The sequence below is a fragment of the Syngnathus typhle genome, linkage group LG8 (genome assembly GCF_033458585.1).
Source record: "Syngnathus typhle isolate RoL2023-S1 ecotype Sweden linkage group LG8, RoL_Styp_1.0, whole genome shotgun sequence".
Classification (NCBI taxonomy): domain Eukaryota; kingdom Metazoa; phylum Chordata; class Actinopteri; order Syngnathiformes; family Syngnathidae; genus Syngnathus; species Syngnathus typhle.
In genome coordinates, this window is record NC_083745.1 from 6,753,350 (window position 1) to 6,778,039 (window position 24,690).

At 40.5% G+C, this 24,690-nt stretch overlaps 4 protein-coding genes across 7 annotated transcripts in view; 1 reads left to right on the plus strand and 3 right to left on the minus strand.

Moving 5' to 3' along the window:
• Positions 1-66: 66 nt before the first annotated feature.
• abcc2 (ATP-binding cassette, sub-family C (CFTR/MRP), member 2) lies at positions 67-12,112 on the minus strand. Of its 2 annotated transcripts, XM_061285702.1 has the most exons (32): positions 10,287-12,112; positions 9,092-9,265; positions 8,784-8,930; positions 8,568-8,705; positions 8,352-8,474; positions 8,220-8,275; positions 7,471-7,717; positions 7,156-7,337; positions 6,858-7,035; positions 6,370-6,624; positions 6,187-6,252; positions 5,537-5,674; positions 5,307-5,453; positions 5,132-5,216; positions 4,992-5,058; positions 4,787-4,913; positions 4,474-4,650; positions 4,113-4,280; positions 3,774-3,966; positions 3,441-3,576; positions 3,263-3,365; positions 2,958-3,177; positions 2,715-2,869; positions 2,469-2,624; positions 2,133-2,332; positions 1,931-2,057; positions 1,746-1,847; positions 1,261-1,404; positions 1,015-1,173; positions 776-942; positions 455-649; positions 67-374 (listed from the first exon to the last, which is right to left on the minus strand). In XM_061285702.1, the coding sequence occupies exons 1-32, from the start codon at positions 10,329-10,331 to the stop codon at positions 245-247; spliced, it is 4,707 nt and encodes a 1,568-aa protein (XP_061141686.1). In that variant the 5' UTR covers positions 10,332-12,112; the 3' UTR covers positions 67-244. The 2 variants fall into 2 exon arrangements, with proteins under 2 accessions (XP_061141686.1, XP_061141687.1); XM_061285703.1 differs by lacking the exons at positions 8,784-8,930; positions 9,092-9,265; positions 10,287-12,112 and having other exon boundaries at positions 8,352-8,470; positions 8,568-8,706.
• Positions 12,113-12,250: 138 nt separating this feature from the next.
• Positions 12,251-15,513, minus strand: cutc (cutC copper transporter homolog (E. coli)). The gene is made up of 9 exons (XM_061285735.1): positions 15,388-15,513; positions 15,146-15,278; positions 14,817-14,876; positions 14,536-14,745; positions 14,121-14,156; positions 13,894-14,027; positions 13,613-13,640; positions 13,415-13,520; positions 12,251-12,694 (listed from the first exon to the last, which is right to left on the minus strand). The coding sequence occupies exons 2-9, from the start codon at positions 15,213-15,215 to the stop codon at positions 12,583-12,585; spliced, it is 756 nt and encodes a 251-aa protein (XP_061141719.1). The 5' UTR covers positions 15,216-15,278; positions 15,388-15,513; the 3' UTR covers positions 12,251-12,582.
• A 141-nt stretch (positions 15,514-15,654) lies between these two features.
• LOC133158483 (cytochrome c oxidase assembly protein COX15 homolog) lies at positions 15,655-18,805 on the plus strand. The gene is made up of 9 exons (XM_061285726.1): positions 15,655-15,854; positions 16,024-16,211; positions 16,297-16,419; positions 16,542-16,728; positions 16,804-16,971; positions 17,051-17,132; positions 17,416-17,570; positions 17,653-17,766; positions 17,826-18,805. Exons 1-9 carry the CDS (start codon positions 15,783-15,785, stop codon positions 17,955-17,957), a joined length of 1,221 nt encoding a protein of 406 aa, XP_061141710.1. The 5' UTR covers positions 15,655-15,782; the 3' UTR covers positions 17,958-18,805.
• Positions 18,806-19,374: 569 nt separating this feature from the next.
• Positions 19,375-24,690, minus strand: part of LOC133158493 (Kv channel-interacting protein 2-like) — a 55,428-nt gene continuing 50,112 nt past the window's right edge. For 2 of the 3 annotated variants that reach the window (XM_061285738.1, XM_061285737.1), the window contains exons 2-8: positions 21,747-21,871; positions 21,560-21,629; positions 21,364-21,434; positions 21,158-21,265; positions 20,704-20,808; positions 20,547-20,609; positions 19,375-20,435 (exon numbers count right to left, since the gene is read on the minus strand). In XM_061285738.1, the coding sequence (XP_061141722.1) occupies positions 20,388-20,435; positions 20,547-20,609; positions 20,704-20,808; positions 21,158-21,265; positions 21,364-21,434; positions 21,560-21,629; positions 21,747-21,871 (590 nt within the window). In that variant the 3' untranslated portion in view covers positions 19,375-20,387. Of the gene's footprint in view, positions 20,436-20,546; positions 20,610-20,703; positions 20,809-21,157; positions 21,266-21,363; positions 21,435-21,559; positions 21,630-21,746; positions 21,872-23,474; positions 23,574-24,690 lie in introns of all 3 variants that reach the window. The other variant, XM_061285739.1, reaches the window with a different exon arrangement.

Consider the following 24,690-nt stretch of genomic DNA (forward strand, 5'->3'; position numbering starts at 1 on the left):
GAGGAATCACAGAAAAAAAAGGTCAGAAAAAACATTTGGCAAGACTTCATTGAAAATAACTGCAGGTTCTGAGAAAAACATTTATTCATATTTGCCTGTATATATAGAAAATTATTTACACGTCCGATTGTGTTTACGATAAATACAAAAACCTTTGTAAATTCACATGGAAACCTTTAAAAATCAAACTTTAAAAAAAGATTAATCAACACCTTGATAAAAAAACAAACAAAAAACATTAAAATCATAGACTTGTAATCTCTTCTCGTGTTATCCCAGAATCCTTTGCCATGGCATAGAAATGACCTTGTTTTTCAAATAGATTATTTGGAGAATCAAACTCCACTATCCTGCCAGCATCGAGCACCATCACTCTGTGGACACAAAGGACAATAATGAATTTTTATATATAGCTGGGACACATGCAGCGTAAGCAAAACTGAAAAGAACCAACCTCGAGCTATCCATGATGCTGTGCAGGCGGTGGGCGATGGTGAGAACGGTGCAGTGCGCAAACTCTTTCCTGATGGTCGTTTGGATCAGGTTGTCTGTCTCCAGGTCCACAGCTGCTGTAGCCTCATCCAGGATTAATATGCGGGACTTTCTGAGCAGCGCCCGGGCCAGACACAGCAGCTGCCTCTGTCCAACACTGTGTAGAGGTGTGGCACACAAATGCACGTTAGTAGTCGAGCTGGTACAAACATCTGTATCACTGGAATTTAAGGATAACTAGAGGAAGTAGTAAATCCATGTGAGCTCTGCTAGCACCACCCACCTAAGGTTCTCTCCTCCTTCTGCAACCTCATGATGCAATCCCTCCTGCAGCCCGGCCACATATTCCTTAAGATGGGAAAGCTCTAGTACTTTCCAGAGGTCCTCATCAGTGGATCTGTCAAAGGGATCCAAGTTCATCCTCAAGGTTCCAGAGAACAATACTGGATCCTGCACAGGGTCAAAGTGATCAGTATTTGTATTTGGAGCCATTTTATGGCATCATCTTGCATTTGTGTGTACCTGTGGTATGATAGTGAGGTTGTTTCTTAAGTCATGCAGACCTATTTTAGAAATATCAACACCATCTATGAGGATTCGACCCTCAGCAGCTTCAATGATTCGGAACAAACAGTTGGTCAAGCTGGATTTCCCAGCTCCCGTGCGTCCCACAATACCAATCTGAATGCAAATAAAGCTTTGAGTGAATACGATGTGATTGAGTAAATCTAGTTAAAAATTGTGTTCAAAATCAAATCCACACGAAACCTTCTCAGTGGAGCCAATATCACAGGAGATGCCATGCAGCACCAGATCCAAACCGGGTCGATAACGGACCTTGTAGTTTTCAAACTGCAGTCTTCCTGCATCAGGCCACTTGTCTGCTGGCCGAGTGTCAGTCACCCACTTGGCCTATGGTCACAAAAATGTCACATTAAATCCCATGAGTACGAGGTGGAGGGATCTATTTGTGTGCGTTTTATAATATTTTCTAAAAGGCTTAAATAACAAAAGTGCTTAATATGAAATAATTATTCAAACTTAATATTTTATATCATTACAACAGGGTGCGTGGCGCCTATGGCGGGGTCACCGCAACATGGGGTGGGCCATTGCTCAAAAAAACTGAACTACTGTACTCCAAATTATGTAAATGACACAGATGAGTACTGTAATATTGCATTTTTGTATAGTGTGGATGCTTTCTGCATTTAAGGGATATTGTCAGTGTAAGTACTTTTATATTGACATACCTCATTTTCAAGGACGCTGTATTCACTCACTCTCTCCACGGCGACAATATTGGTCTCTAGCTCCGACGTCATCCGAACAAGCCAGTTCAGGGTTTGCGTTACCTACAAATCCCACATCAAAAACAGAATTCACATCACAATAGCTTGCTTGGTCCAACGACTACCATCGTCACAGCATGACTCACATTCAGGGCGTAGGATATGGAGAGTCCAACCAGGCCGCTGTCTAGAGTATCTCTGGAAATAACTGCAAGCAAAGCAGCAAAAAACACCACCAGATTCCCGACAAATTCCAAACGAACTGCCAGCCATCTGTACAAACACAAAATAGACCCTCTTCATTTAATGACACCATCAGTGCCATCGTGAGTCATTTAACACTCTGACCTGTTTGATACAATCCACGGGTAGACGGTCTTCAGGTTTTCATCCATGGTGGCTTCATTGTGCTGGAGGAACCTTTCTTGATGACCGTAAGCTCTTATCACAGAGAGGCCTGACACGGTCTCGCCAAAGTGGGAGTAAATGGGAGAACGAGACACAGAGTCCAGCCGACGAAGCTGCCTTGATGTCGCGACGTAGAAGCGCTGGATGAAGATGTCAAGTGAAGAGATAATATCAAACTAATAATACCAATAAAAATATGTGACCCGACCCCGGATAAGCGGTAAAAGATGGATGGATGAATAGATGAATGTGTCTGTATACATTTGTGCATCTCACCTGGACAAAGAAGTAAACCAAAGCCAGGGGAATGATGACAACAGTGAAGAAGGGAGTGGCCAGACAGATGACGAAAAGGGTCCCCAGTACCCCCAACAGACACAGGATCCAAGCGCGGACAGACTGTGGTATGGCTTCATCGATTGTAAATATATCCTATTAGACAAATATAGAGATAATGTGTATATTCTGGGAGAACAAACGTAACTAAAACAACCGTTTGGATCCTTTTGGATTAAATCTGACCTTTGCAAAGCGGTTGACCACCCTACCAATGGGCGTGGTGTCAAAGAAGACCATTGGCGCACGAAGTATGTTTTCTAGCAGTCTTGAATGCAGGATTCGAGAGGCTTCAATGGCGGCATTGGCCAGTAACAGAGTCCCGAGGAATATTAAGAGGCCTGCCATAGAAAGAGTTTTATACGAATATAAACGATTGCAGCATGCAACAAGCATTTGAAATGAATTCATTGTACTCATAACGCTTACCCTGAGCCACTCCCAGAGCGCCAAACACCCCCACCCTGGTGTCTCTCTTTTCTGCAGGGTATGTCATGTTGTAGTACTCCACCGCATCATTAGTCCAGTCACTGAGCCAGATATTCTGGCCAATGAATGCAATGTTCTGGATGAAGTACACTAGGAAAATTGTGGTAGTATATCCCCAGCCCATGGACCTCAGGTACTCGAGGTAGACGGAAATTTTCACCTGGAGGTTAAAGAGGGATGCTGTCAGATATACATGATGTCATTTCTTGTTTTATTTGTGTCATTAAGTTGACTGCAAAACCTACATGTCCTGTCTCCATAGCTTCCTTCTCGATTAGCCTTTGGCCTTTCTTTATTTCTTCCTCATTTTGAGATTTCCGTGAAGAGTTGTTTCTTCCCGCCCTAAAACTACAAGAAAACAGAGAAGTCTTACTCAAACTTTCATGAATTTTTGTCACCCACTTCCCCACAGTAATCCCATACCTGCTGTTGCGCAGGCTACGGCGGATGCTGTTTCCCCTCTTCAGAGTCGTCGTTACAGTGTCTTCTAATGGGGAGTCCGGTTGGGTCTCATCTCCCTCTGGGATCATATCCTCAACTCCAACACCATGGCCAGGCTCTGTACAAGAGGGGCACATTAGTTTACAATGCATACAACGGTAGTTTATTATTTCACTTTTAGCACTCTCATCAAAATTAATAATTAATAATTCATCTTGCAATTAAATCGAATGCAAAGAGATATTGATAGTATGTGACTAAACTAATTTAGCTCAGGCAGGCATACATTATACTGTGGTGGAAAAACTGAATTACCTGACTCAGACTTGGTGGAATTTTTATTATTATTGTGCTCTTTGGCATACGTGTGCAAAAATTCGGAAAAGGCGCCTTTGCTAGCACGGAGGCTGTTGTAGGATCCAACCTCAGAAACCACTCCGTCAACCAGGACTACAATTTCATCCACATGAGGCAGGAAGCTCACTCCATGAGTCACTAGAATACGCGTCTGCACCAAAAAACACACACAGGGTTTAAGCAGGTGATTTTAGGTAGAAAGTAGAAAATAAAATTAAAACTAGAATGGCTTCAATCCAATATCTCTGGTTAAGTCTGTCATTGATTTTCAAAGCTGCAAAAGATGCATGGACAAACCTTTTTTTTAAGTATTCCATTAGGTCCGATCACTTTTTCAAAAAGATGCTTCCCCACATGAGAGTCCACAGCAGACAAGGGGTCATCCAGCAGATAAATATCTGCCTGACTGTACGTCGCTCTGGCCAAGCTCACACGTTGCTTCTGACCCCCTGAGAGGTTGATACCCTAAAGAAAAGAAGAACAATAGAACAACATAGAGCAAATACATTTTAAAAAGTCACTTTTTAAGTGAACTTTGAAAGCCTCCACGAATATTTAACTCAGTGAACACATACCAAATATGTACACAGGCCATGCACAAACAGAGAGCAAAAAAACACATTCTTTTTATTTGTGACTCCTTGAACGTTCCTCTTACTTTCTCCCCAATCTCAGTCATGTCACCGCCAGGGAGAAGCTCTAGATCTGGACCAAGGGCACAGGCCTGGATCACCTCCTGATATCGCTTCTCCTCGAGGGGAGAGCCAAACAATATGTTATCCCTCAGGGTAGCATTTTGGATCCATGCTTGCTGTGGTACAAAGGCAAGTGAACCCTGGAAAAGAAGATTGAATGAATGGTTCTATTTATTTGAAAATATCTCGTCTTCACTCAAAAATGTTCTCACTTTTCCTAATAAATATGGAAGAACTTGTACAGGGATAGTTTTAAGCAAATACTGAAGATGTCACCTGAATGTTGATGAAGCCTTTGGTGCTATGCATTTCTCCCAAAATGGCCGACACCAGAGAAGACTTGCCCGAGCCGACACCTCCCACGACTGCGACCAGCCGACCTGGCTGGATGTCCAAACTCACACTGGAATATAAACGCAAGATGAGAAAGTTCATTCAGAACTCGAGCGAGGTGTGGCTGTTTTTAATGCAGAACTTGTACTTTTTAAGTTGGGGCTCGCCATCTTTTTCCCATGAAAAGGAACCATCAGAAACATTAACAGCAGAGCCTAAATGACACACAGGATAGATTTATTGCACATATGCCAAGATGAAAGTTATACTAGAAAAGCATGGACATACTGAAGCTGGGGTCATGGCGCACGACATCACTTTCAAGGTCTTCGCCTCCCAAAAACTTTTCAAGACGCTTTCTGGACACCGTCGTCTACATTGCGAAAAGACAGAAAAAAACAAAATGAGCCTTTAAGGACAGACACATTACGTCTGAATGTGTCATGTGACTTTGTGCCCTTACTTGCACAATGCCAGCGATGAGCATGGGTAGCATGGCCAGAGGGAATCGAAGGAGGTTGAAGAGAGAGATAGAAGTGAAGGCTTTTTCAGCGGTCAACACGTTGTCTGAACTCACGGCCACAAACACGCCAAAGGTGGCCAAAGACACCTGGCACACACAAAGATGGACAGTGTGTGAGAAGTTGACACAACATTCTTTTGTTCCTTTTGTGCCTCATTGACAAGACTGACCACAGCTGGAGCACTGCTGAAAATGAATGTGGAGACAGATGTGAGGTAAGCAAACTTCTTCATGACGATGAGTTCTTGGTCTCTGATGCCTTGAACCTGAGCTTGGAATGATGGCTCCCATGCATACAGCTTTAGAATCTAACAAGAGAACAAAAGAAGGAATTCATTAGGACACAAGAAGTGGAGAATCTCTATGGTTTTATTTAAATAAAACATTTGTTTCTTAGTGGCATCATATTTTCTTTCAGAACTCTGATATGGCCTTCAAGAGAATGTAGAAAAAAAATGGCCTTGTTTGAAAAAAGCTTTCCTCTCCCCTCAAGCACACAGAAAACCTTTGAGTTCTTCGACTGAGCAATGCCACATGTGGTGGTTGCACAAAAGAAGGTCCTCCGGGTTAAGCGCCTCTGAAGCTCAGAAGGTTTTGATCTAAGGATCTGACAATGTACCTATTGTTTTTGGACCTCCTGTTTAATTCTGCGTGCTTATTTTTTCTTCTTAGTTTCTTCCTGCCGTTGGCCAGCATTCTTAACATTTATGCCTTTTAAAATACTTCCTCTGTGTTCACTTATATCCCTTTTGCACGAAACACTCTTTGGCTCAATAAGTGATGATAGTCCATGAATTCAGTGAAGACGGAAGAAGCTCACCTTCATGCCGTTGAGTATTTCATTCATTATTTTCAATCTCTTGTCTTTGAATTTCATGTTCTCAATCTGAAAGAAGATGATGTAAATCCGATGGGACAGTAGTTAAGAAAGACGACTGAAACGATGAATTAAGTACATCTATGTACATAATTATGCCAACTGCTCCGTATGTGTGTTTATTACCTGGAATTTTCTGGCCTTGTTGGCCAAAAGTCCATTAATTGGCACCATGAGAACCATGACTAAAAGTCCAGCCAACACAGAAGGTCCGAGCTCCTGCCAAAGGAATACAATGGACAGGGCGATCTGCAAGGGGCAGGACCACAGCAGGTGGATAAAGTTCGTCACGTCATTGAAGCGCTGGGCATCGGCAGACATCAGGTTCACTGTTTCTCCGACCGTGGACTCTTTACGCGTGTCATTAGACACCACCAGTGCCTTGAGGGAAATGTTGAAATTCCGGATATTAGTGGGTTATTTATTTTTCATTTATTTTTGTTTGCTAATGTTTATGCTAGTTTGATATTTCTATTTATAATGATCTTTATGTCCCAAATACTCAGATTTTTTTGTGTCCAAAACACTTTGTCTATATTTGCATGCATGATTTAAAGAGATACTTACATGCAGTTGTTGACAAAGTTTTTATATCGACCAGTTTTTATTTGTACCTTTTTGTAAACAGCAGCCATAATAGCAGTCCGGACCTTCATTCCGAGCACAAAGCAACGCTGGAAGTACTGCTGCAGAAAGAGAGACTGCAGAAGGGCCACCACCAGAAGCAACACTGCATAAAGATAACCTTCCCATGCATGGACGCTTTTGTCTTGAGTGAAAGTGATCATTAACCTGGGAAGACACAGAGACAAGGTGACATACGCATCACAATGACTGCCGAGGTTTCTCCTGAAATATATAGTAAATACTTCTGAATTGTTAGTAGTTATAGTCATTTAGACATAGACTTACTTTAGCAGCTGAGGACTGACAAAAGACAAAAGGTCTTGCAGAAGTTTGAAGAGGGCCGACTCGAGTAAAATTCCTTTAAATGTCTTGTAAATAGTGGGTATGAGCCATGAGGTGGGATAGGTTTCTTCTTCTTTCTTTTTCTTGCTTTTCTTTTCTTTTTTGTCTTTCTTGCCTCTTTCCTCCTAAAAGAAAATAATGGCAGTACAAACTCACAAAGCAACAAATATGGCTGCATGCGCAGGATCAATAAATGAAATCAATTTGGAGTGCAAGAAAAATCGACAACGTCAAGGTACTGTGCGTGATTTTTCTCACCATCAACAAGACGTCCTGACTAACGCCTTTCCCCAGGCCACTGGCGAGTCCATTTTGTAACGTTTCATTATGGGATTTCTTGTTTTGTTTTTTGGCCATTTTTTTCTGGTAGCGATGCCGAGCTGCGGCAAACTCGGTCTGCATGATGTGTTGAAAGTGCTGGCTGATGTAACCTGTGGTGTCCTCCTCATTCAGGGACCACATGTCTTCCTGAACCAAGGGCTGCCTGTACCCTTTGAGTGCCATACTGAGGAGTGAAAGGCAAGATGGGTTTGTGTTCATGATGTACAGTAATGTGCAAATGTCTTGGGTCACTAGCTTTCCTATTTGAATAACCTTTTATAGTCTACTACTATTTCTTCAAATAGTGGGTAGTGGCCTTTGAAACGGGTGTGTTGGAGGAGGGAAACATGTAAAATAAGCACAACATTGAGGTGAGGCGTTTATTTCTTTAAGTCATCTATTAAGAGTTAAGAGGGCCAAAGGGTCACACCTACTTTAAGTTGATAATGTACCTGGTGATTTATTGAGGCGTGGACTTATTATATCAGAGAGGCAATTAATTAAGGCACAAAGTGGTTATCATGCAGTTTCTGGACATTCCTAATTTTATTTTTAGTGTGTTTTATCACTGTAATCTGATAGATAATTAATTGCCAATATACTGTATATTTTCATTACAGAATTGCTAAAAGAACATGATGGCCTTGGGACGTTTGCACATTAATATAGTGTCAATGCAGGATTACCTGTTAAACCAGTTGAATGTGATTCTGTTCAAAAATGGTGCACCTGCCTCTGGATTCTGTTAAGGAAAGACAGTATTAGAGTGTGTAAGGCAAAAAAAAAGTGGGAAATGCAAACATACACCAATCATATACCTTTTTCACAACTTCTCTGTTTTCTGGAGAGATGTCCGCTAAACCTGAGAGGATGAGTGCTATGACTTCCAGACCAAATGAGATGCAGACAAGGCAGAATCGAGGAAGGTCATCAATCTCTCCCTGGTTGTCAATATGAAGTTTAACAACTGGATTTGACCAACACTGACAGGGCTAACTGATGATCATTTGTGCTTACAGTTGGTCAATTCGTACCTGCCTGAGTGCTGCTCGTATGTTGGTCTGCAGATGGAAAACATCACACAGAACCACAAGGAGCCAAAAGAGGAAGAGAGTGGGGGAATCTATTGATCCACTTCGTCTTAACCCTTCTTGACACAGTATCACCATGACCTAAACAAATAACATAATGTAAGCACAAATTATCTCTCTCGGGTAAAAGTCAGAGTTGGGCATTATTACTAAACATACCCATGACACAGCATAAATGATGGGGTTGGCGTAGTACACAGCATGATTCTTTTCTGACGGAGGTGTGTCTTGGCTCGGACCAAAGTCCTCTCCCAAAGTGATGGCCAAGCCTGCTATGGCAGTCAGGAACAGCAGCGAAGCAACAACCTGAGAAAAGACAGAAAAGGCATAATACAAAAGGATCTTTTCTTCTTTGCGCTACTGGATTAAAATTGGGTTTTCATTCACTCCATGATTATGGTAACATCTGGACTGCTGGACTGGGGGTGCAAGTTGTTGTTTTTTAAATAGTGACTGTGTTGTGTTACCTGTTTGCAGATGTAGAGTTTGGACATGTATCTTGTGTCCTTTGTTCTCCTGCAGAGACCTAGCAGGTGCCACGAGGCACAGATCCACAGGAAGCCCAGTGGGATCCACACCAGTACTGTCCGCTCCAAACATACTGGCAGATCTGGATCTTCTTTCTCTAAATATGAAGAATTCTGCAACACGACATGAATAAAAATAAGCTACTGCTTCAACTGAAGACCAAATCCCGGCTATTAGGCGTTAGTAAAAAAAATCATAGAAACGAAGCAAATCATATGGTTCCAGTTAAATCACGAGTATTTCCCCTTTGTAGTGAATCTTGTAGGTAGTAATAATAATAATCTGCATTTATTCTGGATAACAAGATATCTAACTTTCACATCAAACACAACGCCACAACACATAATCACGTGAAAAAAAGTTGAATTGTTAAGAAAATAAATAGAAATGTATTTTTAGGCAAGTAATCATGTGCTCAAAAATATATATATAAAGATATTTTAAAGTCCCATATTTTAGAGAAAATGATGTTCATGTTTGAGAATGAGGAAATATATTGTATTTTTGAAAAAATATTGCGTGTTTACATATTTTAGCAAACCTCGAGGGTGAAAATGCAAAAAACTCTTTGCTGAAAAGTTCTTTGCTAAGTGCGCAAAATATTTATTTAAAATTAGATTATAAACTTCCCGATTAGAGTGTTTGCTATGCTTCATGGCATTTGTAAAATTGTCAGTAACCATTAAAAATACAGAGCAACCAAAGTTGAACACAGTCCGTTTTGTGACGCTGATCAGCTTTCATGATTATGATTAAAAAGAACTACTGTCTCGTATTAGTAACTATTTTATTTTTGAGAAGCAACAATCATTTCGACTTTTTAGATTAGGTCATGTTTAAAGTAAAATTGTAACATCCCTGTTATACAAGCCTACAAAGCCTTGCGAGTGATAATGTTGACAAGAGAGCATAAAACTCTTTTGCGAGTGATAATTTCACCTCACCACAACTTGTGTATGCAATTGATCGCAATTTACAGTTTTACAAACTTTCCAGTTATAATCAAACCTCAATGGTACCATAAAAATTTTCCCGATGTTTGTCCAGATCTTTGAACAGAGCATAACAATTACTCCATTGTCGGTAAAGAAAAGCAACTGTTTCACAGTGACATTAAAAAAAAGTCTAACTCACCCAGAAGACAGAACCACAGTATTCATCCAGAATGGCAGCGCACATGGTCCTCACGGATGCCCTCCGGCGAACTTTAGAAAGCCAGTCAACTTTTGATGCCTGGCTCCTCCGGTGTTCTCTCAAGAGCTCCTCACTCTCCTCCGCCCACAAGATGACAATTGCAGGATGTGACGCCGAGGTGGACTTTGAGCCATGAGTATTTTAATACTGAAGGCAAAACTTGTGCACATGAAAAAAACACATTCACGAGAAGAATGACTTTGTCAGTTGATTATCCTCCCAATGGTCCTCAAACATATACACATGAGCAACCCTCTTGCTGGGTCGGATGACAAAACTAACAAAACTCCAGTCACTGAGAGAATCCGACTCGCTCCAACCAGTCCACAGACACTGCTCCCCTTACCACTATGTCTAAAGTTCAACTGATCACAGAGACAACAGCATGAAAAAAGCAAGATAGAGCAAATGAGAAAGAGAGAGAGAGTGAGCAAGAGAGAGGGATGTGTCCCTGCGTGCGAGAGTTGAAAATGGAATGTTTTTCAGGGAAAGGGTGGGGAATGAACTCATTAAAGCCCCCCTTTTTCCTGTTGTCTTTCTCACTTCTCTGCACGACAAAAAGTATTTTAGGAAGTGTCGTCACATCAGATTAAACTCAAGAAGACATGCGATCAAACTCACTTAAGAAAATGAAAAAGAGACCATTGATTTTCTGTTTTCAAATTTCATGTTGGCAAAGATTATTGTCTTTGTTTTTGTTTCATTTGAGCGAAGCAAAAAGCTGTGGTCGTATACACATGCTTCTCTTTGGTCGCCATTTTCTTCCATATGTTTTCTTGTAAGTTAATGTAAGACAGATGCCTTCTGGAGAGGACAATAAATCCTCAGCACTAGTATATGAGACACACGTGAGAGTCATCGTAAAATGTGAATGCAGATACAGTGGTGACTGTGCAGAAATCAGGATGGACCCGAGGTTAATGATTATGTATTTGGTAACGTCACATGGCCCACCACTCGGCTGACTCATGATGCATGTGCAGCCTCAATGAAAACATGATGTAACACTCAAAGTACAGTCATATAACAGCAAAAAGTTCTATAAATTATAGCCATCAGGGGCTGAGTGGCTACGTATGTCACCGTCATTGGCTGCAAACATGAAAAGGAGCTATGCTGAGATATTAATATGCAAAGCAGATACTCAGACACTCTAGTCAAACCTTAATTTGATCAAAATGGCTTCAAAACAAACCTATAAATGTCTTGGCATGTGAAGAAATTGACAATAAAGCAGACTTTGACTTTAAAATGGTGATGAATTGAAATTATTTGTACTAAGTGTTAAATAATCTTAAAAGTATTACATTTTTGTAAACATCGGGTAATGTTGGACCATTTAGCCAATGAAGTCCTGAAAAACATTCTGGGCCTAATTTGAATATAATAAGAAACTTTTCTACAGTAATCCTACGGTACATCTTCTGCTCTGCTCTGCATCATTTCATCTGAACCAATCCGTAACATCGGTGCAGAAAACAAGTCCATAACTCTCATGAGACTGTCGTGCTCAGTATCATATACAAAGTTCACTGCTTTGCACTTCTGTCAACTTTTCAAGTGAATTGCCTTTGCCATAAAACCTGAGGATCTCGTTTACAAGGCCTTGGGCTTTACTGACAAGGTGCCCTTAAGCAAAATACGGTTTGCTTCTTTCCTCTGTATCTCATGTTGCATGCGGTTGTGTCATTTGGTTGTGTGCGCAACACAAAAATAGTAAAGTTCAACTCTAACTTATATTATACAAAACTATATATGAAAATGTGTCTAACTCTAAGTTATTATACTACTCAAAAATATATATGAATGAATATAATGAACAAAAAAATGATGGGCCAATACCAATAACACAAAGAGGTATTAGACAGAAACCCCCCAACACTAACCCAAAATAAAATAGATAATACAGAGCATTGGCAACTTTAATTGAAGTCTGAAAAAAACTATACAGTCCCGTGACTTTAGTCATGAGAAATACAATTGGAAGATCCGTTTCTGTATTTTGACAAAATATGTAATCATAAAAATACATTATTTTCCCACTTCAAACTTGTCTTACAGTTGTCTGGCACTTTGTTACACTTTCAGCAAAAAGTGACATTCAACAAATGAAAATACACTATGATTAGATTTTCAATTCTTAATATATTTAGAGAATATGAATTTACATTGGACAGGAAAAGCTGAATAAATAAGGTATTGATTTAGTTTTCAGTCATGACTGTCCAGTTTTGATTCATAGGATATTTTGGGCTATTGCATTAAATGTGCGTACTTTGCTCACATCTGCCACCTTCAGGCTGTACTCGGGTACCGTGAGAGAAGCACCCATTGTCACGCTGCTGTTCCTGCAGGGCAAAAGAAATAAATCACTTTTGTAATTGACGGGATAAACCAGATAATAGCACATTGGTAAAATGATCAGTTAAAAAAAAAAATCATTCCTCTCGAACTTCATTGAGTACTTCTAATTTAATCCGTAACAAACCTACATAGCTGAGGAAGAATGGCCAATCGGAGACAGAAGGCATCTCCGCCAAGGTGTCAAATATTTGCTGTGCTCACAGCTGCAGCCAAATGTTTGCCTTCTAGAATTTGGCTTCAGGAAATTTATGTAAAACGGTGGATTATCCAGTTGGAAAAGAAGGCAGATGGACCTCGGGCAGGTGAGAGTATTTGGAAAAATTGCACATTACCAATATTGCTGCTAAACAGGCATGTATATTGATTTTTTTATTGATTAGGCATTCCCACAAATAACATTCAGTGTTATTGTAATAGTGGTATGACTAAATCACACTGCCAAAATATGTAGCAGCTAATGTCAGGCTAACATCAGGTTGATTACAGTGATAATGCTCGCTCACTATTGCTACCATTGCTGATTTGTTGAGTAGGATAGCATCTTCTGTGGCTATTAACCACAACTAAGAACTCTTAGACTAGTATGAGGGCTTTGGTCTGAGACTCAGGTGGGGGAAGGTAAGGCCGAAAGGCTCAAATAAAACCTTGTGAACAGTTTTCTAACTGCAAGTTCCGCCACTAGCTGAAGATGCACACAAACAAACCTGAATTTCATGGCAGAATCTCTGCTGGAGCGGGCAGAGCAGTGGAACTCCTGAGCGCCCGATCCCTCTAAAATTCTTTGGAGATTTCGCTCCGTGATGCCACCGCCTGCATTACAAAGATTAAAGATCAAACTTGATTTCATATTTTTTAACTCACATTATCTTTTTACACAAGAGAAGAACAATATTAACACTAACCTGGCATGATGGTAATTCTGCCTTTAGCCTGGAGGAGAAGAGTTACGAGTTAAAATGCAGGTATGGTGTAGCAAAACTTCTTAGGTGACCTAAATAGCATTCAGAATTTCTGCAACATTTTTTGGAATAGTACGCCTCTGAACCTAGCTGGGATAGGATTACCTGTGATCCTAAAGTGGACTAGCGCTAAAGAAAATTGATGGATGAGTGTGACCCCGTAACAGATTCATTCTATTTTCCTTTTCAAGGTCAACCAATGAGACCTTTGAGAGAGCACATACTTGTTCTACGAGGCGCTTAATGAGAGGGAGACCCTCCAATGCAGAGTTTTCACAGCCACTGGTCAGCACACGCTGGAAACCTAGCGACACCAGCGTTTCCAGGGCAACCGTTTCATCACAGACCATGTCAAAAGCTGGAGAATGCAAAACAATAAAGCAATATTTGGTTTCCGTCCCAGTGCTATGGTAAAAAATAATGGAAGGTGAAATAAGCTTAAGCACAGTACCTCGGTGGAAAGTGACAGGTAAAGGACGAGCAGCAGCTAGAGAGAAAAGGAGAACATTTTAATATTAAAACTTCAGGTTTTATTTTTTTTGATAATCTTTGATTTATTTTAATGATTAAAACCCTTGCTCTAGTTTTGGATGCACAATACTATGCTACTGAATTTTAATGTCAGTCTCATGGTGGTCCTTGGATAGCCAAATCTTTTTTGAGATGGTCGCTACTTCGTGTAAAAAGTTGAAGAACCACTAGAATAGCAATTAAAATATCTGCACTATTCTGAGGTTTGGACCTTAGCACTCACATTCTGTGTGGAGTCGGTGTGTTTGCTCCCTCTGCTTATGTGGGTTTCTCAAGTTGTATCAGAATTTCAAAAAGTTCAAGTGCAAATGCAATTAAATGCAGGTTTACATTACCCAGAAAGTCCATACAGAGCTGTGTATCCACCTGCCCATCTTCCGTCAAGGCTCCCAACACAAATCCGTCAGCCCCGTGATTCTTCATCACCTCCACGTCTTTCATCATCATCTCCACTTCCCAGTCCGAGTAAAGGAAATCGCCTCCACGGGGACGAATCATCACATAGACTGGGATTTTGACCAATGTTTTTACAATCTGGAGTAGGCCTGTGTGTGTAGATTGATGAGTACATTTAATAGCCAATCGACCATTTTATGTCCCAAAAGAATGTTCTCACCAAGACTGGGAGTGAGCCCTCCTTCCATAAGACTACAACATAGCTCAAGTCGGCCAGCACCTGCCAGTAGATGACAGATTTCAGGAAGTCACAACATACAACTCAGTCTGTAATCAATTCCCTGTACGCTCTTATCACTTGCATGCATATTTGGATTATGTCGTCAACCGATGACCTCTGCATTGTTATGTTCCAAACTCGTGTCTGATTTAATTTTAATCTCTACGTTTAAGTGGAACGACTCTTACTATGTATTCGGGTTTCCAAGAATACCATGTGATTGTTGTTTATTTCTTAGATTGAAGCACACTCAACTAACGACTACCAACCTCCTCGTTCCGCATTGACGGCAGACTCCACGGAGTCCACACACACCTCCATTAAAAAGCCCTCTGCCATAATTATGCCAGTTTGTTCACAAAGGAGAGTTCTTTGGTACTGATGTTTACTGTGACCGTAGAACTGGTGAGACAAATGGACATAAACATAGGTTTACAAAACATGCACATCAAATACAAAAGTAAAACATAAATTTCATTTTGGTCTGCAAGTGAACAATCGGGTACTTTACTTGAAGTGTTTGAATTCTTAACTTGATGATGCGTACGCGGTCAGGTTGTTTACTATTAAGCTGCTGCACAACGTCACACCGGGAGTGTTTTTACCGGAAACAGGAAGTGCCCACGAAGTTAGCTTTACTTTCGGTTTATATCGCAATTTACTATTAACAATACACTGCTACAAACTACGTAAAGATAACACAAAATGAAAATATATTCCCACAAAAAGTATTTGCGCATCATATAAAATTGATTGAGGGAAAAAAAAGTCTGTGTTATGATGACGTCATGGGTTCAGAGTTGAAAGTTCAAGCCGGCGTTTTGCAACATGCTCGGCTAAATGCTTTCATAACATCTTCATCTGTGGCAAGATTCTTCTGCTTTGGTGTCAATCAAAAATCCAATCATGTTACTAGCTTCTATAAGGACAACCTTACTAAATGGTTGCAGACGAACTGGGGGTGGAATTCACAGTAACGTAAGTAGATACTTGTGGGCTAATTGCTAAAGTCTAGTTAGAGAAGTGTGGTGGAAAAAGGTCATATTCAAAGTGAGAAATACCAGTTATTGAAATAATCCGGTGTTAAATGTACTTGGATTATTTACACGTAAAATCCAGATATCATAAGAATGTGTGTCATGGACAGGGTGCACAGTACCGACAGTGGCTGGTGAGAAGGAGCCACAGCACCATCACAGCCGAGGCAGGGGCTTCGTCCTCCCCATCAGCAGCAGTCAGTGTTCCCAATGCAGCCACAAACAGGACAGTTGGTCGCTGGTTACTTGGCTGCAGCGGTCTTGTTGTTGGGGCTGTTGTCCTTGGTGGCGTCACACGGTAAAAACAATGTACATGCTTGTCATCTGTGTGTCAAAGTTCTGTCATTTGATGATTCATTTACAGAATCTATTGAATCAATCAGGCTAACCGAATCCGGCTTGTCTATGGTTGACTGGCATCTCGTCCGAGAGATGAAACCTCCACAGTCGCAGGCAGAGTGGGAAGCAGAGTTTTCCAAATACCAGCAGTTTCCCGAATTCAAGATGTAAGATTTTTTTTTTCTGTAAATATCAAGGATTTTAAAAGTGCCAGACTGAGTTCACAAAACATGTACAATACGTGGGTGCTTTGACCCATATCACCTTTAAACATCCATTATCCTCACAGAATGAACCATAACATGACTTTACCGGAGTTTAAGTTCATCTTCTACATGGAGTGGGGTCATCGAATGTGGGGCAGGCTTGTGGGACTGGCTTACATCCTCCCCACTGTGTACTTCTGGAGGAAAGGCTACTTCACTCGCTCCATGAAGGGGAAAGTGCTTGGGCTATGTGGATTTGTCTTTTTTCAGGTGAGTTGCATGTCATGCAATCATTTTCATTAAAAGATGCATTAACAGAAATTGTGTGTGTGTCTCTTTTGTCAGGGCCTGTTGGGTTGGTACATGGTCAAAAGTGGTCTGGAGGAGAAGCCAGAGTCACATGACATCCCGCGAGTCAGTCAGTATCGACTAAGCGCCCACCTTGGTTCTGCCTTACTCCTTTACTGTGCCAGTCTGTGGACCGGCCTTAACCTAATTCTGCCTGCCCACAAGGTAATCTCTTGAATACGTACATCTACCACTCTGCTTTTATTTATGAATAACTGACTGCTGTTTTGTCCTTCTGCACAAGTTGGCGGAAACCAAACGCCTCATGCAGCTTCGGAGGTTTGCCAAGGGAACAGGTGGACTCGTCTTCCTCACAGCTCTTTCAGGTCAGCTTTGGAGAGAAATGTACCCCCCCCCCCACGCTCCATAAATATTGCTTATCATTTGAATGACAGAAATATAAACTTATTGACTGTAACAATATTATAGATGAGTGAAGCATATTTGCATTCAAAAGTAAAAACAACAAACAAGGCATTATAAATATATTTGAGATTTGAAAAACATATAAATATGGAAACTATTTTTAGGTTCTGCATTCTCAAACTAAATTTTGCTCAGAAAATAATTTTTTTTTTCCTCTTGAAAAAAATCATTCACTCTTTACAGGTGCTTTTGTGGCCGGTTTGGATGCCGGCTTAGTGTATAACTCCTTCCCTAAAATGGGTGAACGTTGGGTCCCTGATGACCTGCTGGCCTTCTCCCCCACGCTCAAGAACTTCTTTGAGAACCCTACGACGGTGCAGTTTGACCACAGGATCTTAGTACGTCATATTACTCACATGGAGGATATCAGGTTTGCTTGCTTGTCTCACAAAATGCTGATCTCTCTTTTTTTTCCCCCAGGCAATCTCCTCTTTGACGGCCATCACTGGGCTGTATCTGTTCTCCAGAAGGATGCTGCTGCCCAGGAGAGCTAAGATAGCCATCAGCCTCCTCACAGCAATGGCATACGGACAGGTAGGCCCACACATAGCTAGACAAACGGCAACGTTTTCATCTGTGCCTTTGTTCCCTAGGTTGCACTGGGGATTAGCACCCTTTTACTCTACGTGCCCACTCCGCTGGCAGCAACTCACCAGTCTGGATCCGTGGCGCTGCTCTCGCTGGCCATTTGGGTTCTGGCCGAGCTCCGGAAGATGCCTAAATAATGATGGATGCATTCTGGAGTTGCTACTTCTGAGGCTTGAGGAAATGGCAGGTTTCTTTTCAAACAAGCCAGTCAAGAAGACAAATAAGATGAAAAATCTATGCACACAATCTCCAGCCATTTCTTCAAAATGATTCAAAATAGGGTATCGTGTTTCCTCAAATAGCGGATGTCCATTTTCATCTACGACAGATGTGTCATCCACAAATAAACTCCTCGCTCAAATTTGCCCATCTCTTTTCCTATCAGAGAAAAAAAGGGACATTAATCAGTTCAGTTCTTAGACGCTGTTGTTTTCACATCAGCATTGGTTTGACTTAATGGCTGAAAAAGTCTGTTGCTCACAAAGCATGTAAAAATTCCTGTGAAGATTTACTATTTGTTCTGACCCGTGTCCCTCGGTTCATTTCGCCTTAATAATCATATTAAAAATTAAACTAACTTAAAAATTAGTTTAAAATTAGCCTTAAAAATCTGGGAAAAATTATTATAATGTAACAATCATGAAATAAAACGTGAACTTTAAAGGGCATCCTTGGCTACTATTTGAGGAAATAAGACAACACAATTACAGCATTTAGTGTCCCAGCCACACAATTTCATGTTGGTTTGACTGGATTGTTTGTCAAGACGGAATTTCTGTTTATGAACCCACTTGCACATGCTTTGAATGCAATTATCAAGTTATATTTGTGTCTCCATCACTTAACTGCCGAAGCTCTTGGAATTTTTACTGTATAAAATGTTTATTTAAATCATGATGTTCTTCTTGATGACAGCGATGATAAAATACGGATAGATGTTTTTATTCCTTGAATTATTTCAATAAAATATACAGTCTTAAAACAACTGGAGTCCAGTTTGCATAGTAATTGTGAATTTTATTGTCTGTACAAAATATACATATATAGAATTAACTATTTCGAGGCGCGCTGACAAAAATGGGTACAACAGACTAGTATTTTTTTAAATTCTAGACCAAGTACATGCGAAGAACAGAGAGCTTTGATTGTGAGAGCTGACGAGGGGCAAGGGCCAATCAGAGCTAAAACACTCGTTGGAAAAACATTCAAATTAATGCGAAAAGGTTGGAAGTGTTTATCAGGATTCAGAAATTTACTATGATTAGAATTCTTTCAATCACAGAAAGTGATCCTTATTGCTGTCTATTGTCCACTTTTGTCCTCTCAATTTCTTTGTGCACTTGGATATTTTTTAAAATTAAAGACATTTTTGGGTGGGGGAAACAGTATATCATATAACCTCATATCACATCTCTGACTGGTCCTTGCCAATTACCAACATGGTCTTTCTTCAGATGTAGACGAAATGGGTCTCCTCTCATGAATTCTTTTCTTTGGTGTTCCAGAGAAAATTGGAGCAAGATGGGGGAGGGGTGGTGTTTGAAAATGTTGAGATTTTTCGCTCATTCACTAATTAAACATACATCTTTTTTAATTCACAATGTGGCCTAATTCGGGAGTTTTCAAAGTGTGAGTGTTTTTTTTTTTTGCTTTAAAGACCCTGCTATAATCACATGACTCATCTGATCACAAATTCACAAATACAGCCTGCAGTCTATTAAACTCCCCACAAATGTTTCATTAAAGGCTAGAACCACTGGGGTGGTCTGTCAACTATGGTGCATGATAGTCAGGAGACACCTACAGCTAAGACGGATATGGTTTGAAAGGCCAGAAGTCATTGTCGCAGAATCACCTGAATGGAGAAGGGTGTTGTTCCCAGTCGATTCCTCCGTATAGGCAAGATGGAGACATCACGGTCATTCTTGTTGCACATGCACTTTGCACAAGGGGTGGGGGGGTGAGGCACCTGTGGATGACCAGGAAACAGCAGACGGGCAAGCGGACTTTGGAGCGTCTCGGTAAATAACGTCATGGTCGGATATAGTGACATCATCATGCGATATTGAAATCCGTTCCGATCGAGTTTGAGCCTCGGAATCTTTGAGACACCCTGGAATCTCCCAGGAATGGCGCATTTCCTCTCGCCAGGAGTATGTGCGTCACATTCCCTTTTATTTCGCAGCGGCTCCACATGCACCAAGTCAGTGATGAGGTTTTGGTGGGCCGGCATCCTCACTTGGAGTGCCACCCCTCCAGCAGGAAGAGAAGAAGATGTGGAAATAGAACAGGTTGGTGGGGAGGGCGAGGGTTTTGGGTTTGTGCTAGTGTCTGTGAGCCCGCTGCTTGCCTTCTTTTCCCCGTGTTCCTCCACACTGCCTGATGAGGAGTGGACTTCCATGGTTGCTTCTTCGTGGACTGCTTCCCATCCAGAGGAGCTCAACACACACCCACTCACACATGCACACACATGCCTACACACACGCTTCCTCGTCCAACCCTGATTAATTTATCACCCCCTACACACACACACACACAAACACTGGGACCAGCACCCTTCCTGGTCCTTAGATGACATTGTCAAACAGCTGCATGGACTGCATGATGTTCTCATCCTGAGGACAAAACAACAATTTTTCAGATGAAGCTATCAATCTACTATTCTTTCTATCTCATTACATTAGCGATTGCCAGACAGTCTAGCTCGCCATCTATTCGTGCTTTACCTTTTTACACGACTCAATGAATTCCTCTATTGTAACCACTCCATCTTTATTTCGATCCATTTTCTGAAAGGGGGCGAGACAGCAGCAGCCAGAGATTTAATCATCGCAAAAGAAATACTGCACATTGGCAATAATTCCTATTCGTTTGTTTGTTGACCTGGAAAAAGTTCTCTACATGCTCTCTGGGGGCATCATCCTGCATAGTGGGATACGTGTACTTCCCCATCATGTCGTAGATGGATGTCATGATGTCCAGCATCTCCTGCAAAGAGAAAGTACTGTGAGTGATGGGGAATACATTAGTGTCGATCCAAGCACCAAAAACAGAAGCTATCATTTGAGATCTTATGAGACAACATTAGAACTAGAACCTATGAACACAGGAAAAATGTAAACAGGCCAATACAGATATCTTTGTGAAAAATATTTTTTAAGTTTATCCATAGAGGAATGATAATATATTACAAGATTATTCAGTCCAAAATCAGCTTTGTAAATGGAAACATCATTATTGTAGCAGACTGTTTTGCATAATACAGACGTAAGGTTAATGAGCTGAGTGAATCTGATTAAATAATTGACATGAAAAAAACAGAGAGAAGAAAACGCACATCTTTGGTGATGCAGCCATCCTTGTTTAGGTCATAGAGGTTAAAGGCCCAGTTTAAGCGGTCGTTAATGGTCCCTCTCAAGATGATAGACAGACCAAATACAAAGTCCTGACACAGTACAAAATATATTAGTACGAATCTTACAACAGCAACAACATGCATATGTGACCAAGGGTGTCTGATATAGAAAGAATAAAAAAAATAACCTCAAAGCTAACTGAACCGTTCTTGTCACTGTCAAAGGCTTCAAACAGGAAATGCGCATACGTACTTGAATCTGTAAAGATGCAGCACAAACGTAAATTAACTGGAAATTGAGATTAGCAACATGCGAGATATACAGCAGCGTATCTCAACACTCTGCGAGTAGTGGGGGATTACTGTATATCCTTTGTGCCTCACCTCCCTGGGGAAAGAACTGTGAGTAGATGTTCTTAAAGTTGTCCTCATTCACCACACCACTCGGACATTCCTGGCAAATAAAAATAAAGGAATATAGACAAATAAATAACTGTTCTTTATAATAATAATAATAATAATAATAATAATAATAATAATTTATTATTTCTGTTTTCTAAAAGTAGCATACATTTTTGAAGCCTCTGTAAAGAACCTGCAGCTCCTTCTTGGTGAACTTGGTTTGCTCCTGCAGCTTATCCATGCTTTCTGGCCGGTGGCACACGGTGGAGAGCTCAAAGTCATCTTCTACGCTGTCTGTGTGAGACACACACACAATCGTGTTAGTATTACAACAAGCATGTAAGTCTACTATATCTCACGCAAAGCTAAAGTCACGGTATGATGACTACCAACTGAGTATTTAGGAAAAACAAGTTGAAAAAAGAAAAAAAAAAACAAGCTGAAACCAAGTTTTAGAGTGAGTTGAGGAGAAGCAGACAGTGCGATAAAAACTTGTGCAGACATCATAACCAGCAGACATTACACATTTTATTCTCACTCAACTCCGAGCTTGACCTCCAGATCCCATTACCTTTATAACCCATTCAAATGTACAATAAAAGCTCTGTCGGTGTGCATAAATCTCTCTCTCTCTCTCTATTGCTCTAACAAATAAACATGCACATGCATCACTGGATATGAGCTAGGATTTTTTTTTTTTTTGCCGGGGGGTGGAAGCAGAGAGTCTGCAAAACAAACTATTTTTTTTTACAAACCCCACAATTTATTTTAAAATGCTGGTAAAGAATAATGAAGTGTTTCCTGTAAAGGACATGTGGAAATAGGGGGAATTTAAATCCTGAAAAAGTGAAAAATATCCAAAAGTCACCTAGCACCTGGGGGGTCCAAGCATATTTACCCCTCTTGCTCCCCCACTGACATGCACACACACACACACACATGCTTTCAGACACAGTACTTCCTCAACTGGTGTTCCTTAGTCTTGCCATGTCCTAAATAGCAAAAAATCGGTCATACCCACAGGGTTAAAGAGCTGACTGTCTCTGAACTAACTCTGGAGCTAACCAAAACAGCAACATCCTGGCAAGCACTAAGAATGGAAACCTCTGCCAAGTTATTAACAACAACGAACTGCTTGCAGTCATTGCGGAGCTACAGTCATTTTGTTTAAACACAAATACGAATAACTATATATTATTTAATACCAGAGTAAATTATTGAGAAAAAGTAAAGTAAAATTAAATATTAACATCCAAAATAAATGAGGCCTCAAAGTATAAGGTTTACTTCCTTGGACTGAATGAAACTCGAGGAGGAACATGACAACATTAGAAGCATGCAAAAAGAAATGCATGAAATAAAACTAAATTAAGATCCATTTTAATTGAAATATCACACCCACGTTTGTTATTTATTAGTATGTACAGAATATTCTAAATACTCCAATACAAATCCAACCCTGATGCACATTTCTGACACATGCCAGAAGAATGTGACTTTCCAGTAGAAAAGACCAACATCCACAGCTCATTACATCTTTTTGGACTTAAACCTCAAACAGGAATACTGAATAAAATCTGATGAATCTAAATCGATAAAAATAAAACCTACCTCTACATTTGTGAACATACAAACCTTTGGACACCATTTGCTTAATCTGAGGAGTGGGACACTTCCGTTAAAAAAATAATGTACCAGCAAAAACAAAAATAATAACAGTGTGTATCTGTGTTCCCAACACTCCATATCGGGCATTTGAATATCCAATATGATGCTCAAGTGCTTTGTTAGGGCCACAGTGGCCAGAACATGTCAGCAGCAATGAGGTATTCATCCCAGTTAGAGTCAGGACACATGACGTCAAGTAAAAACGTGTATAGACTGAAGGAGGACTTGCTTTGACTGATTGAGGGGGCGGGCGAGGGCGTGCAGCACGGCAGCAGCTTGAGGAATCGCTGCTTTATGCTTTTTTTGCTTTGGCTGTTGGAAGGATTGCCTGTAATCACCAACCATAGCACAAAGGTTAGAAACACCACTTAGATACAATGCATGCGCAAAAACAAAACAAAAAGCAGACACACGCTTATACACCATGCCAAAGACACACAAAAACACGCTGACATGCTCTGATTGCCTGCTGACCCGGCCAAGTAATGAGATGTACATAAAACCTTAGAAAGCAATCCCACACTGGTTAATATAAATATAATTTCACTTGAAACTGACATTTAATTTGCAACACCACCTCCAAGTCCAACACTATATTATACCAGCACAAATACACAAAGGCACTAGACCGCATACGGTAAGCAAACATGGGAGCAAAAAGTGCATTAACACTTTATCCGTAGTTTCCGCGGCAACAGGAATCCCACCTAAAATGTCCTGCCCTTTTTTGAGACTAAATCAGGTGTCAATGTGGTGCCCGTGGGCCTGTTCTAAAAATAGCTCAACATGCAACAATTTGTTTTGTGGTGCTGTTCTGAAAAACAACATTCACAACAAATTACACTTGGATTGGTGTATATTTTATAATGAGAACAATAAAAAACACCATTGTAGCATAAAATAAAATGATAGCGTACCTGGATTATCTACGCAAAAAGTAGCTGTCAGTTTCAAAAAGGTTGGTGACCCCTACTCTAAATAATCTCGACCAGGGATGTCTCATCAGAGCTATGATTGCGCTCAGAGGGAACTCTGATAGCTGTGAAACCATAGGAGTATCTAATCGCCTCATCATATTTCATAATTGCCACTGCATTTGATTACGATGATTTATTTTCTAAAAAAGAAATTGATTTCATAATCAGATATCAATGAAAAACACAGGCAAGCATGTCCCTTAGTGCATGATAATTATAAAGTGTATATACTAAAATAAGACACAGTGTAGTAGTGGTTAGCAGATCTGCTTCACAGTGTTACGGTCCGGGGTTGGAATCTCTAATTGTGTATATCTATAATCTTGTTTGCTGAAGAAATAATAAATATTGACCTTTGCCTTATAAGGGTATATTTATTTTGTTTTCAGAGCAGGTTTAAATTAAGGAAAATTCAGTTTAAAAAAACAAAAAACAAAGGATGTTCTAAATAATTGTGATTTAAATAGA

Bases quoted from the DNA above. Each gene is read 5' to 3' on its own strand.
- LOC133158483 (XM_061285726.1), top strand. From the start codon at position 15,783: ATGTTACTAGCTTCTATAAGGACAACCTTACTAAATGGTTGCAGACGA. The intron at 16,972-17,050 runs GTAATCTCTTGA...CTTCTGCACAAG, and splicing joins TAATTCTGCCTGCCCACAAG to TTGGCGGAAACCAAACGCCT. The intron at 17,571-17,652 runs GTACGTCATATT...TTTTTCCCCCAG, and splicing joins AGTTTGACCACAGGATCTTA to GCAATCTCCTCTTTGACGGC.
- abcc2 (XM_061285702.1), bottom strand. From the start codon at position 10,331: ATGTGCGCTGCCATTCTGGATGAATACTGTGGTTCTGTCTTCTGG. The intron at 8,276-8,351 runs GTATATGATTGG...TTTCCTTAACAG, and splicing joins ACAGAGAAGTTGTGAAAAAG to AATCCAGAGGCAGGTGCACC. The intron at 943-1,014 runs GTACACACAAAT...GACCCTGTGCAG, and splicing joins ACCTCACTATCATACCACAG to GATCCAGTATTGTTCTCTGG.
- cutc (XM_061285735.1), bottom strand. From the start codon at position 15,215: ATGGCAGAGGGCTTTTTAATGGAGGTGTGTGTGGACTCCGTGGAGTCT. The intron at 14,877-15,145 runs GTTGGTAGTCGT...ATCTACTGGCAG, and splicing joins CGTCAATGCGGAACGAGGAG to GTGCTGGCCGACTTGAGCTA. The intron at 14,157-14,535 runs GTAATGTAAACC...TTTTCTCTCTAG, and splicing joins GCTCTGTATGGACTTTCTGG to CTGCTGCTCGTCCTTTACCT.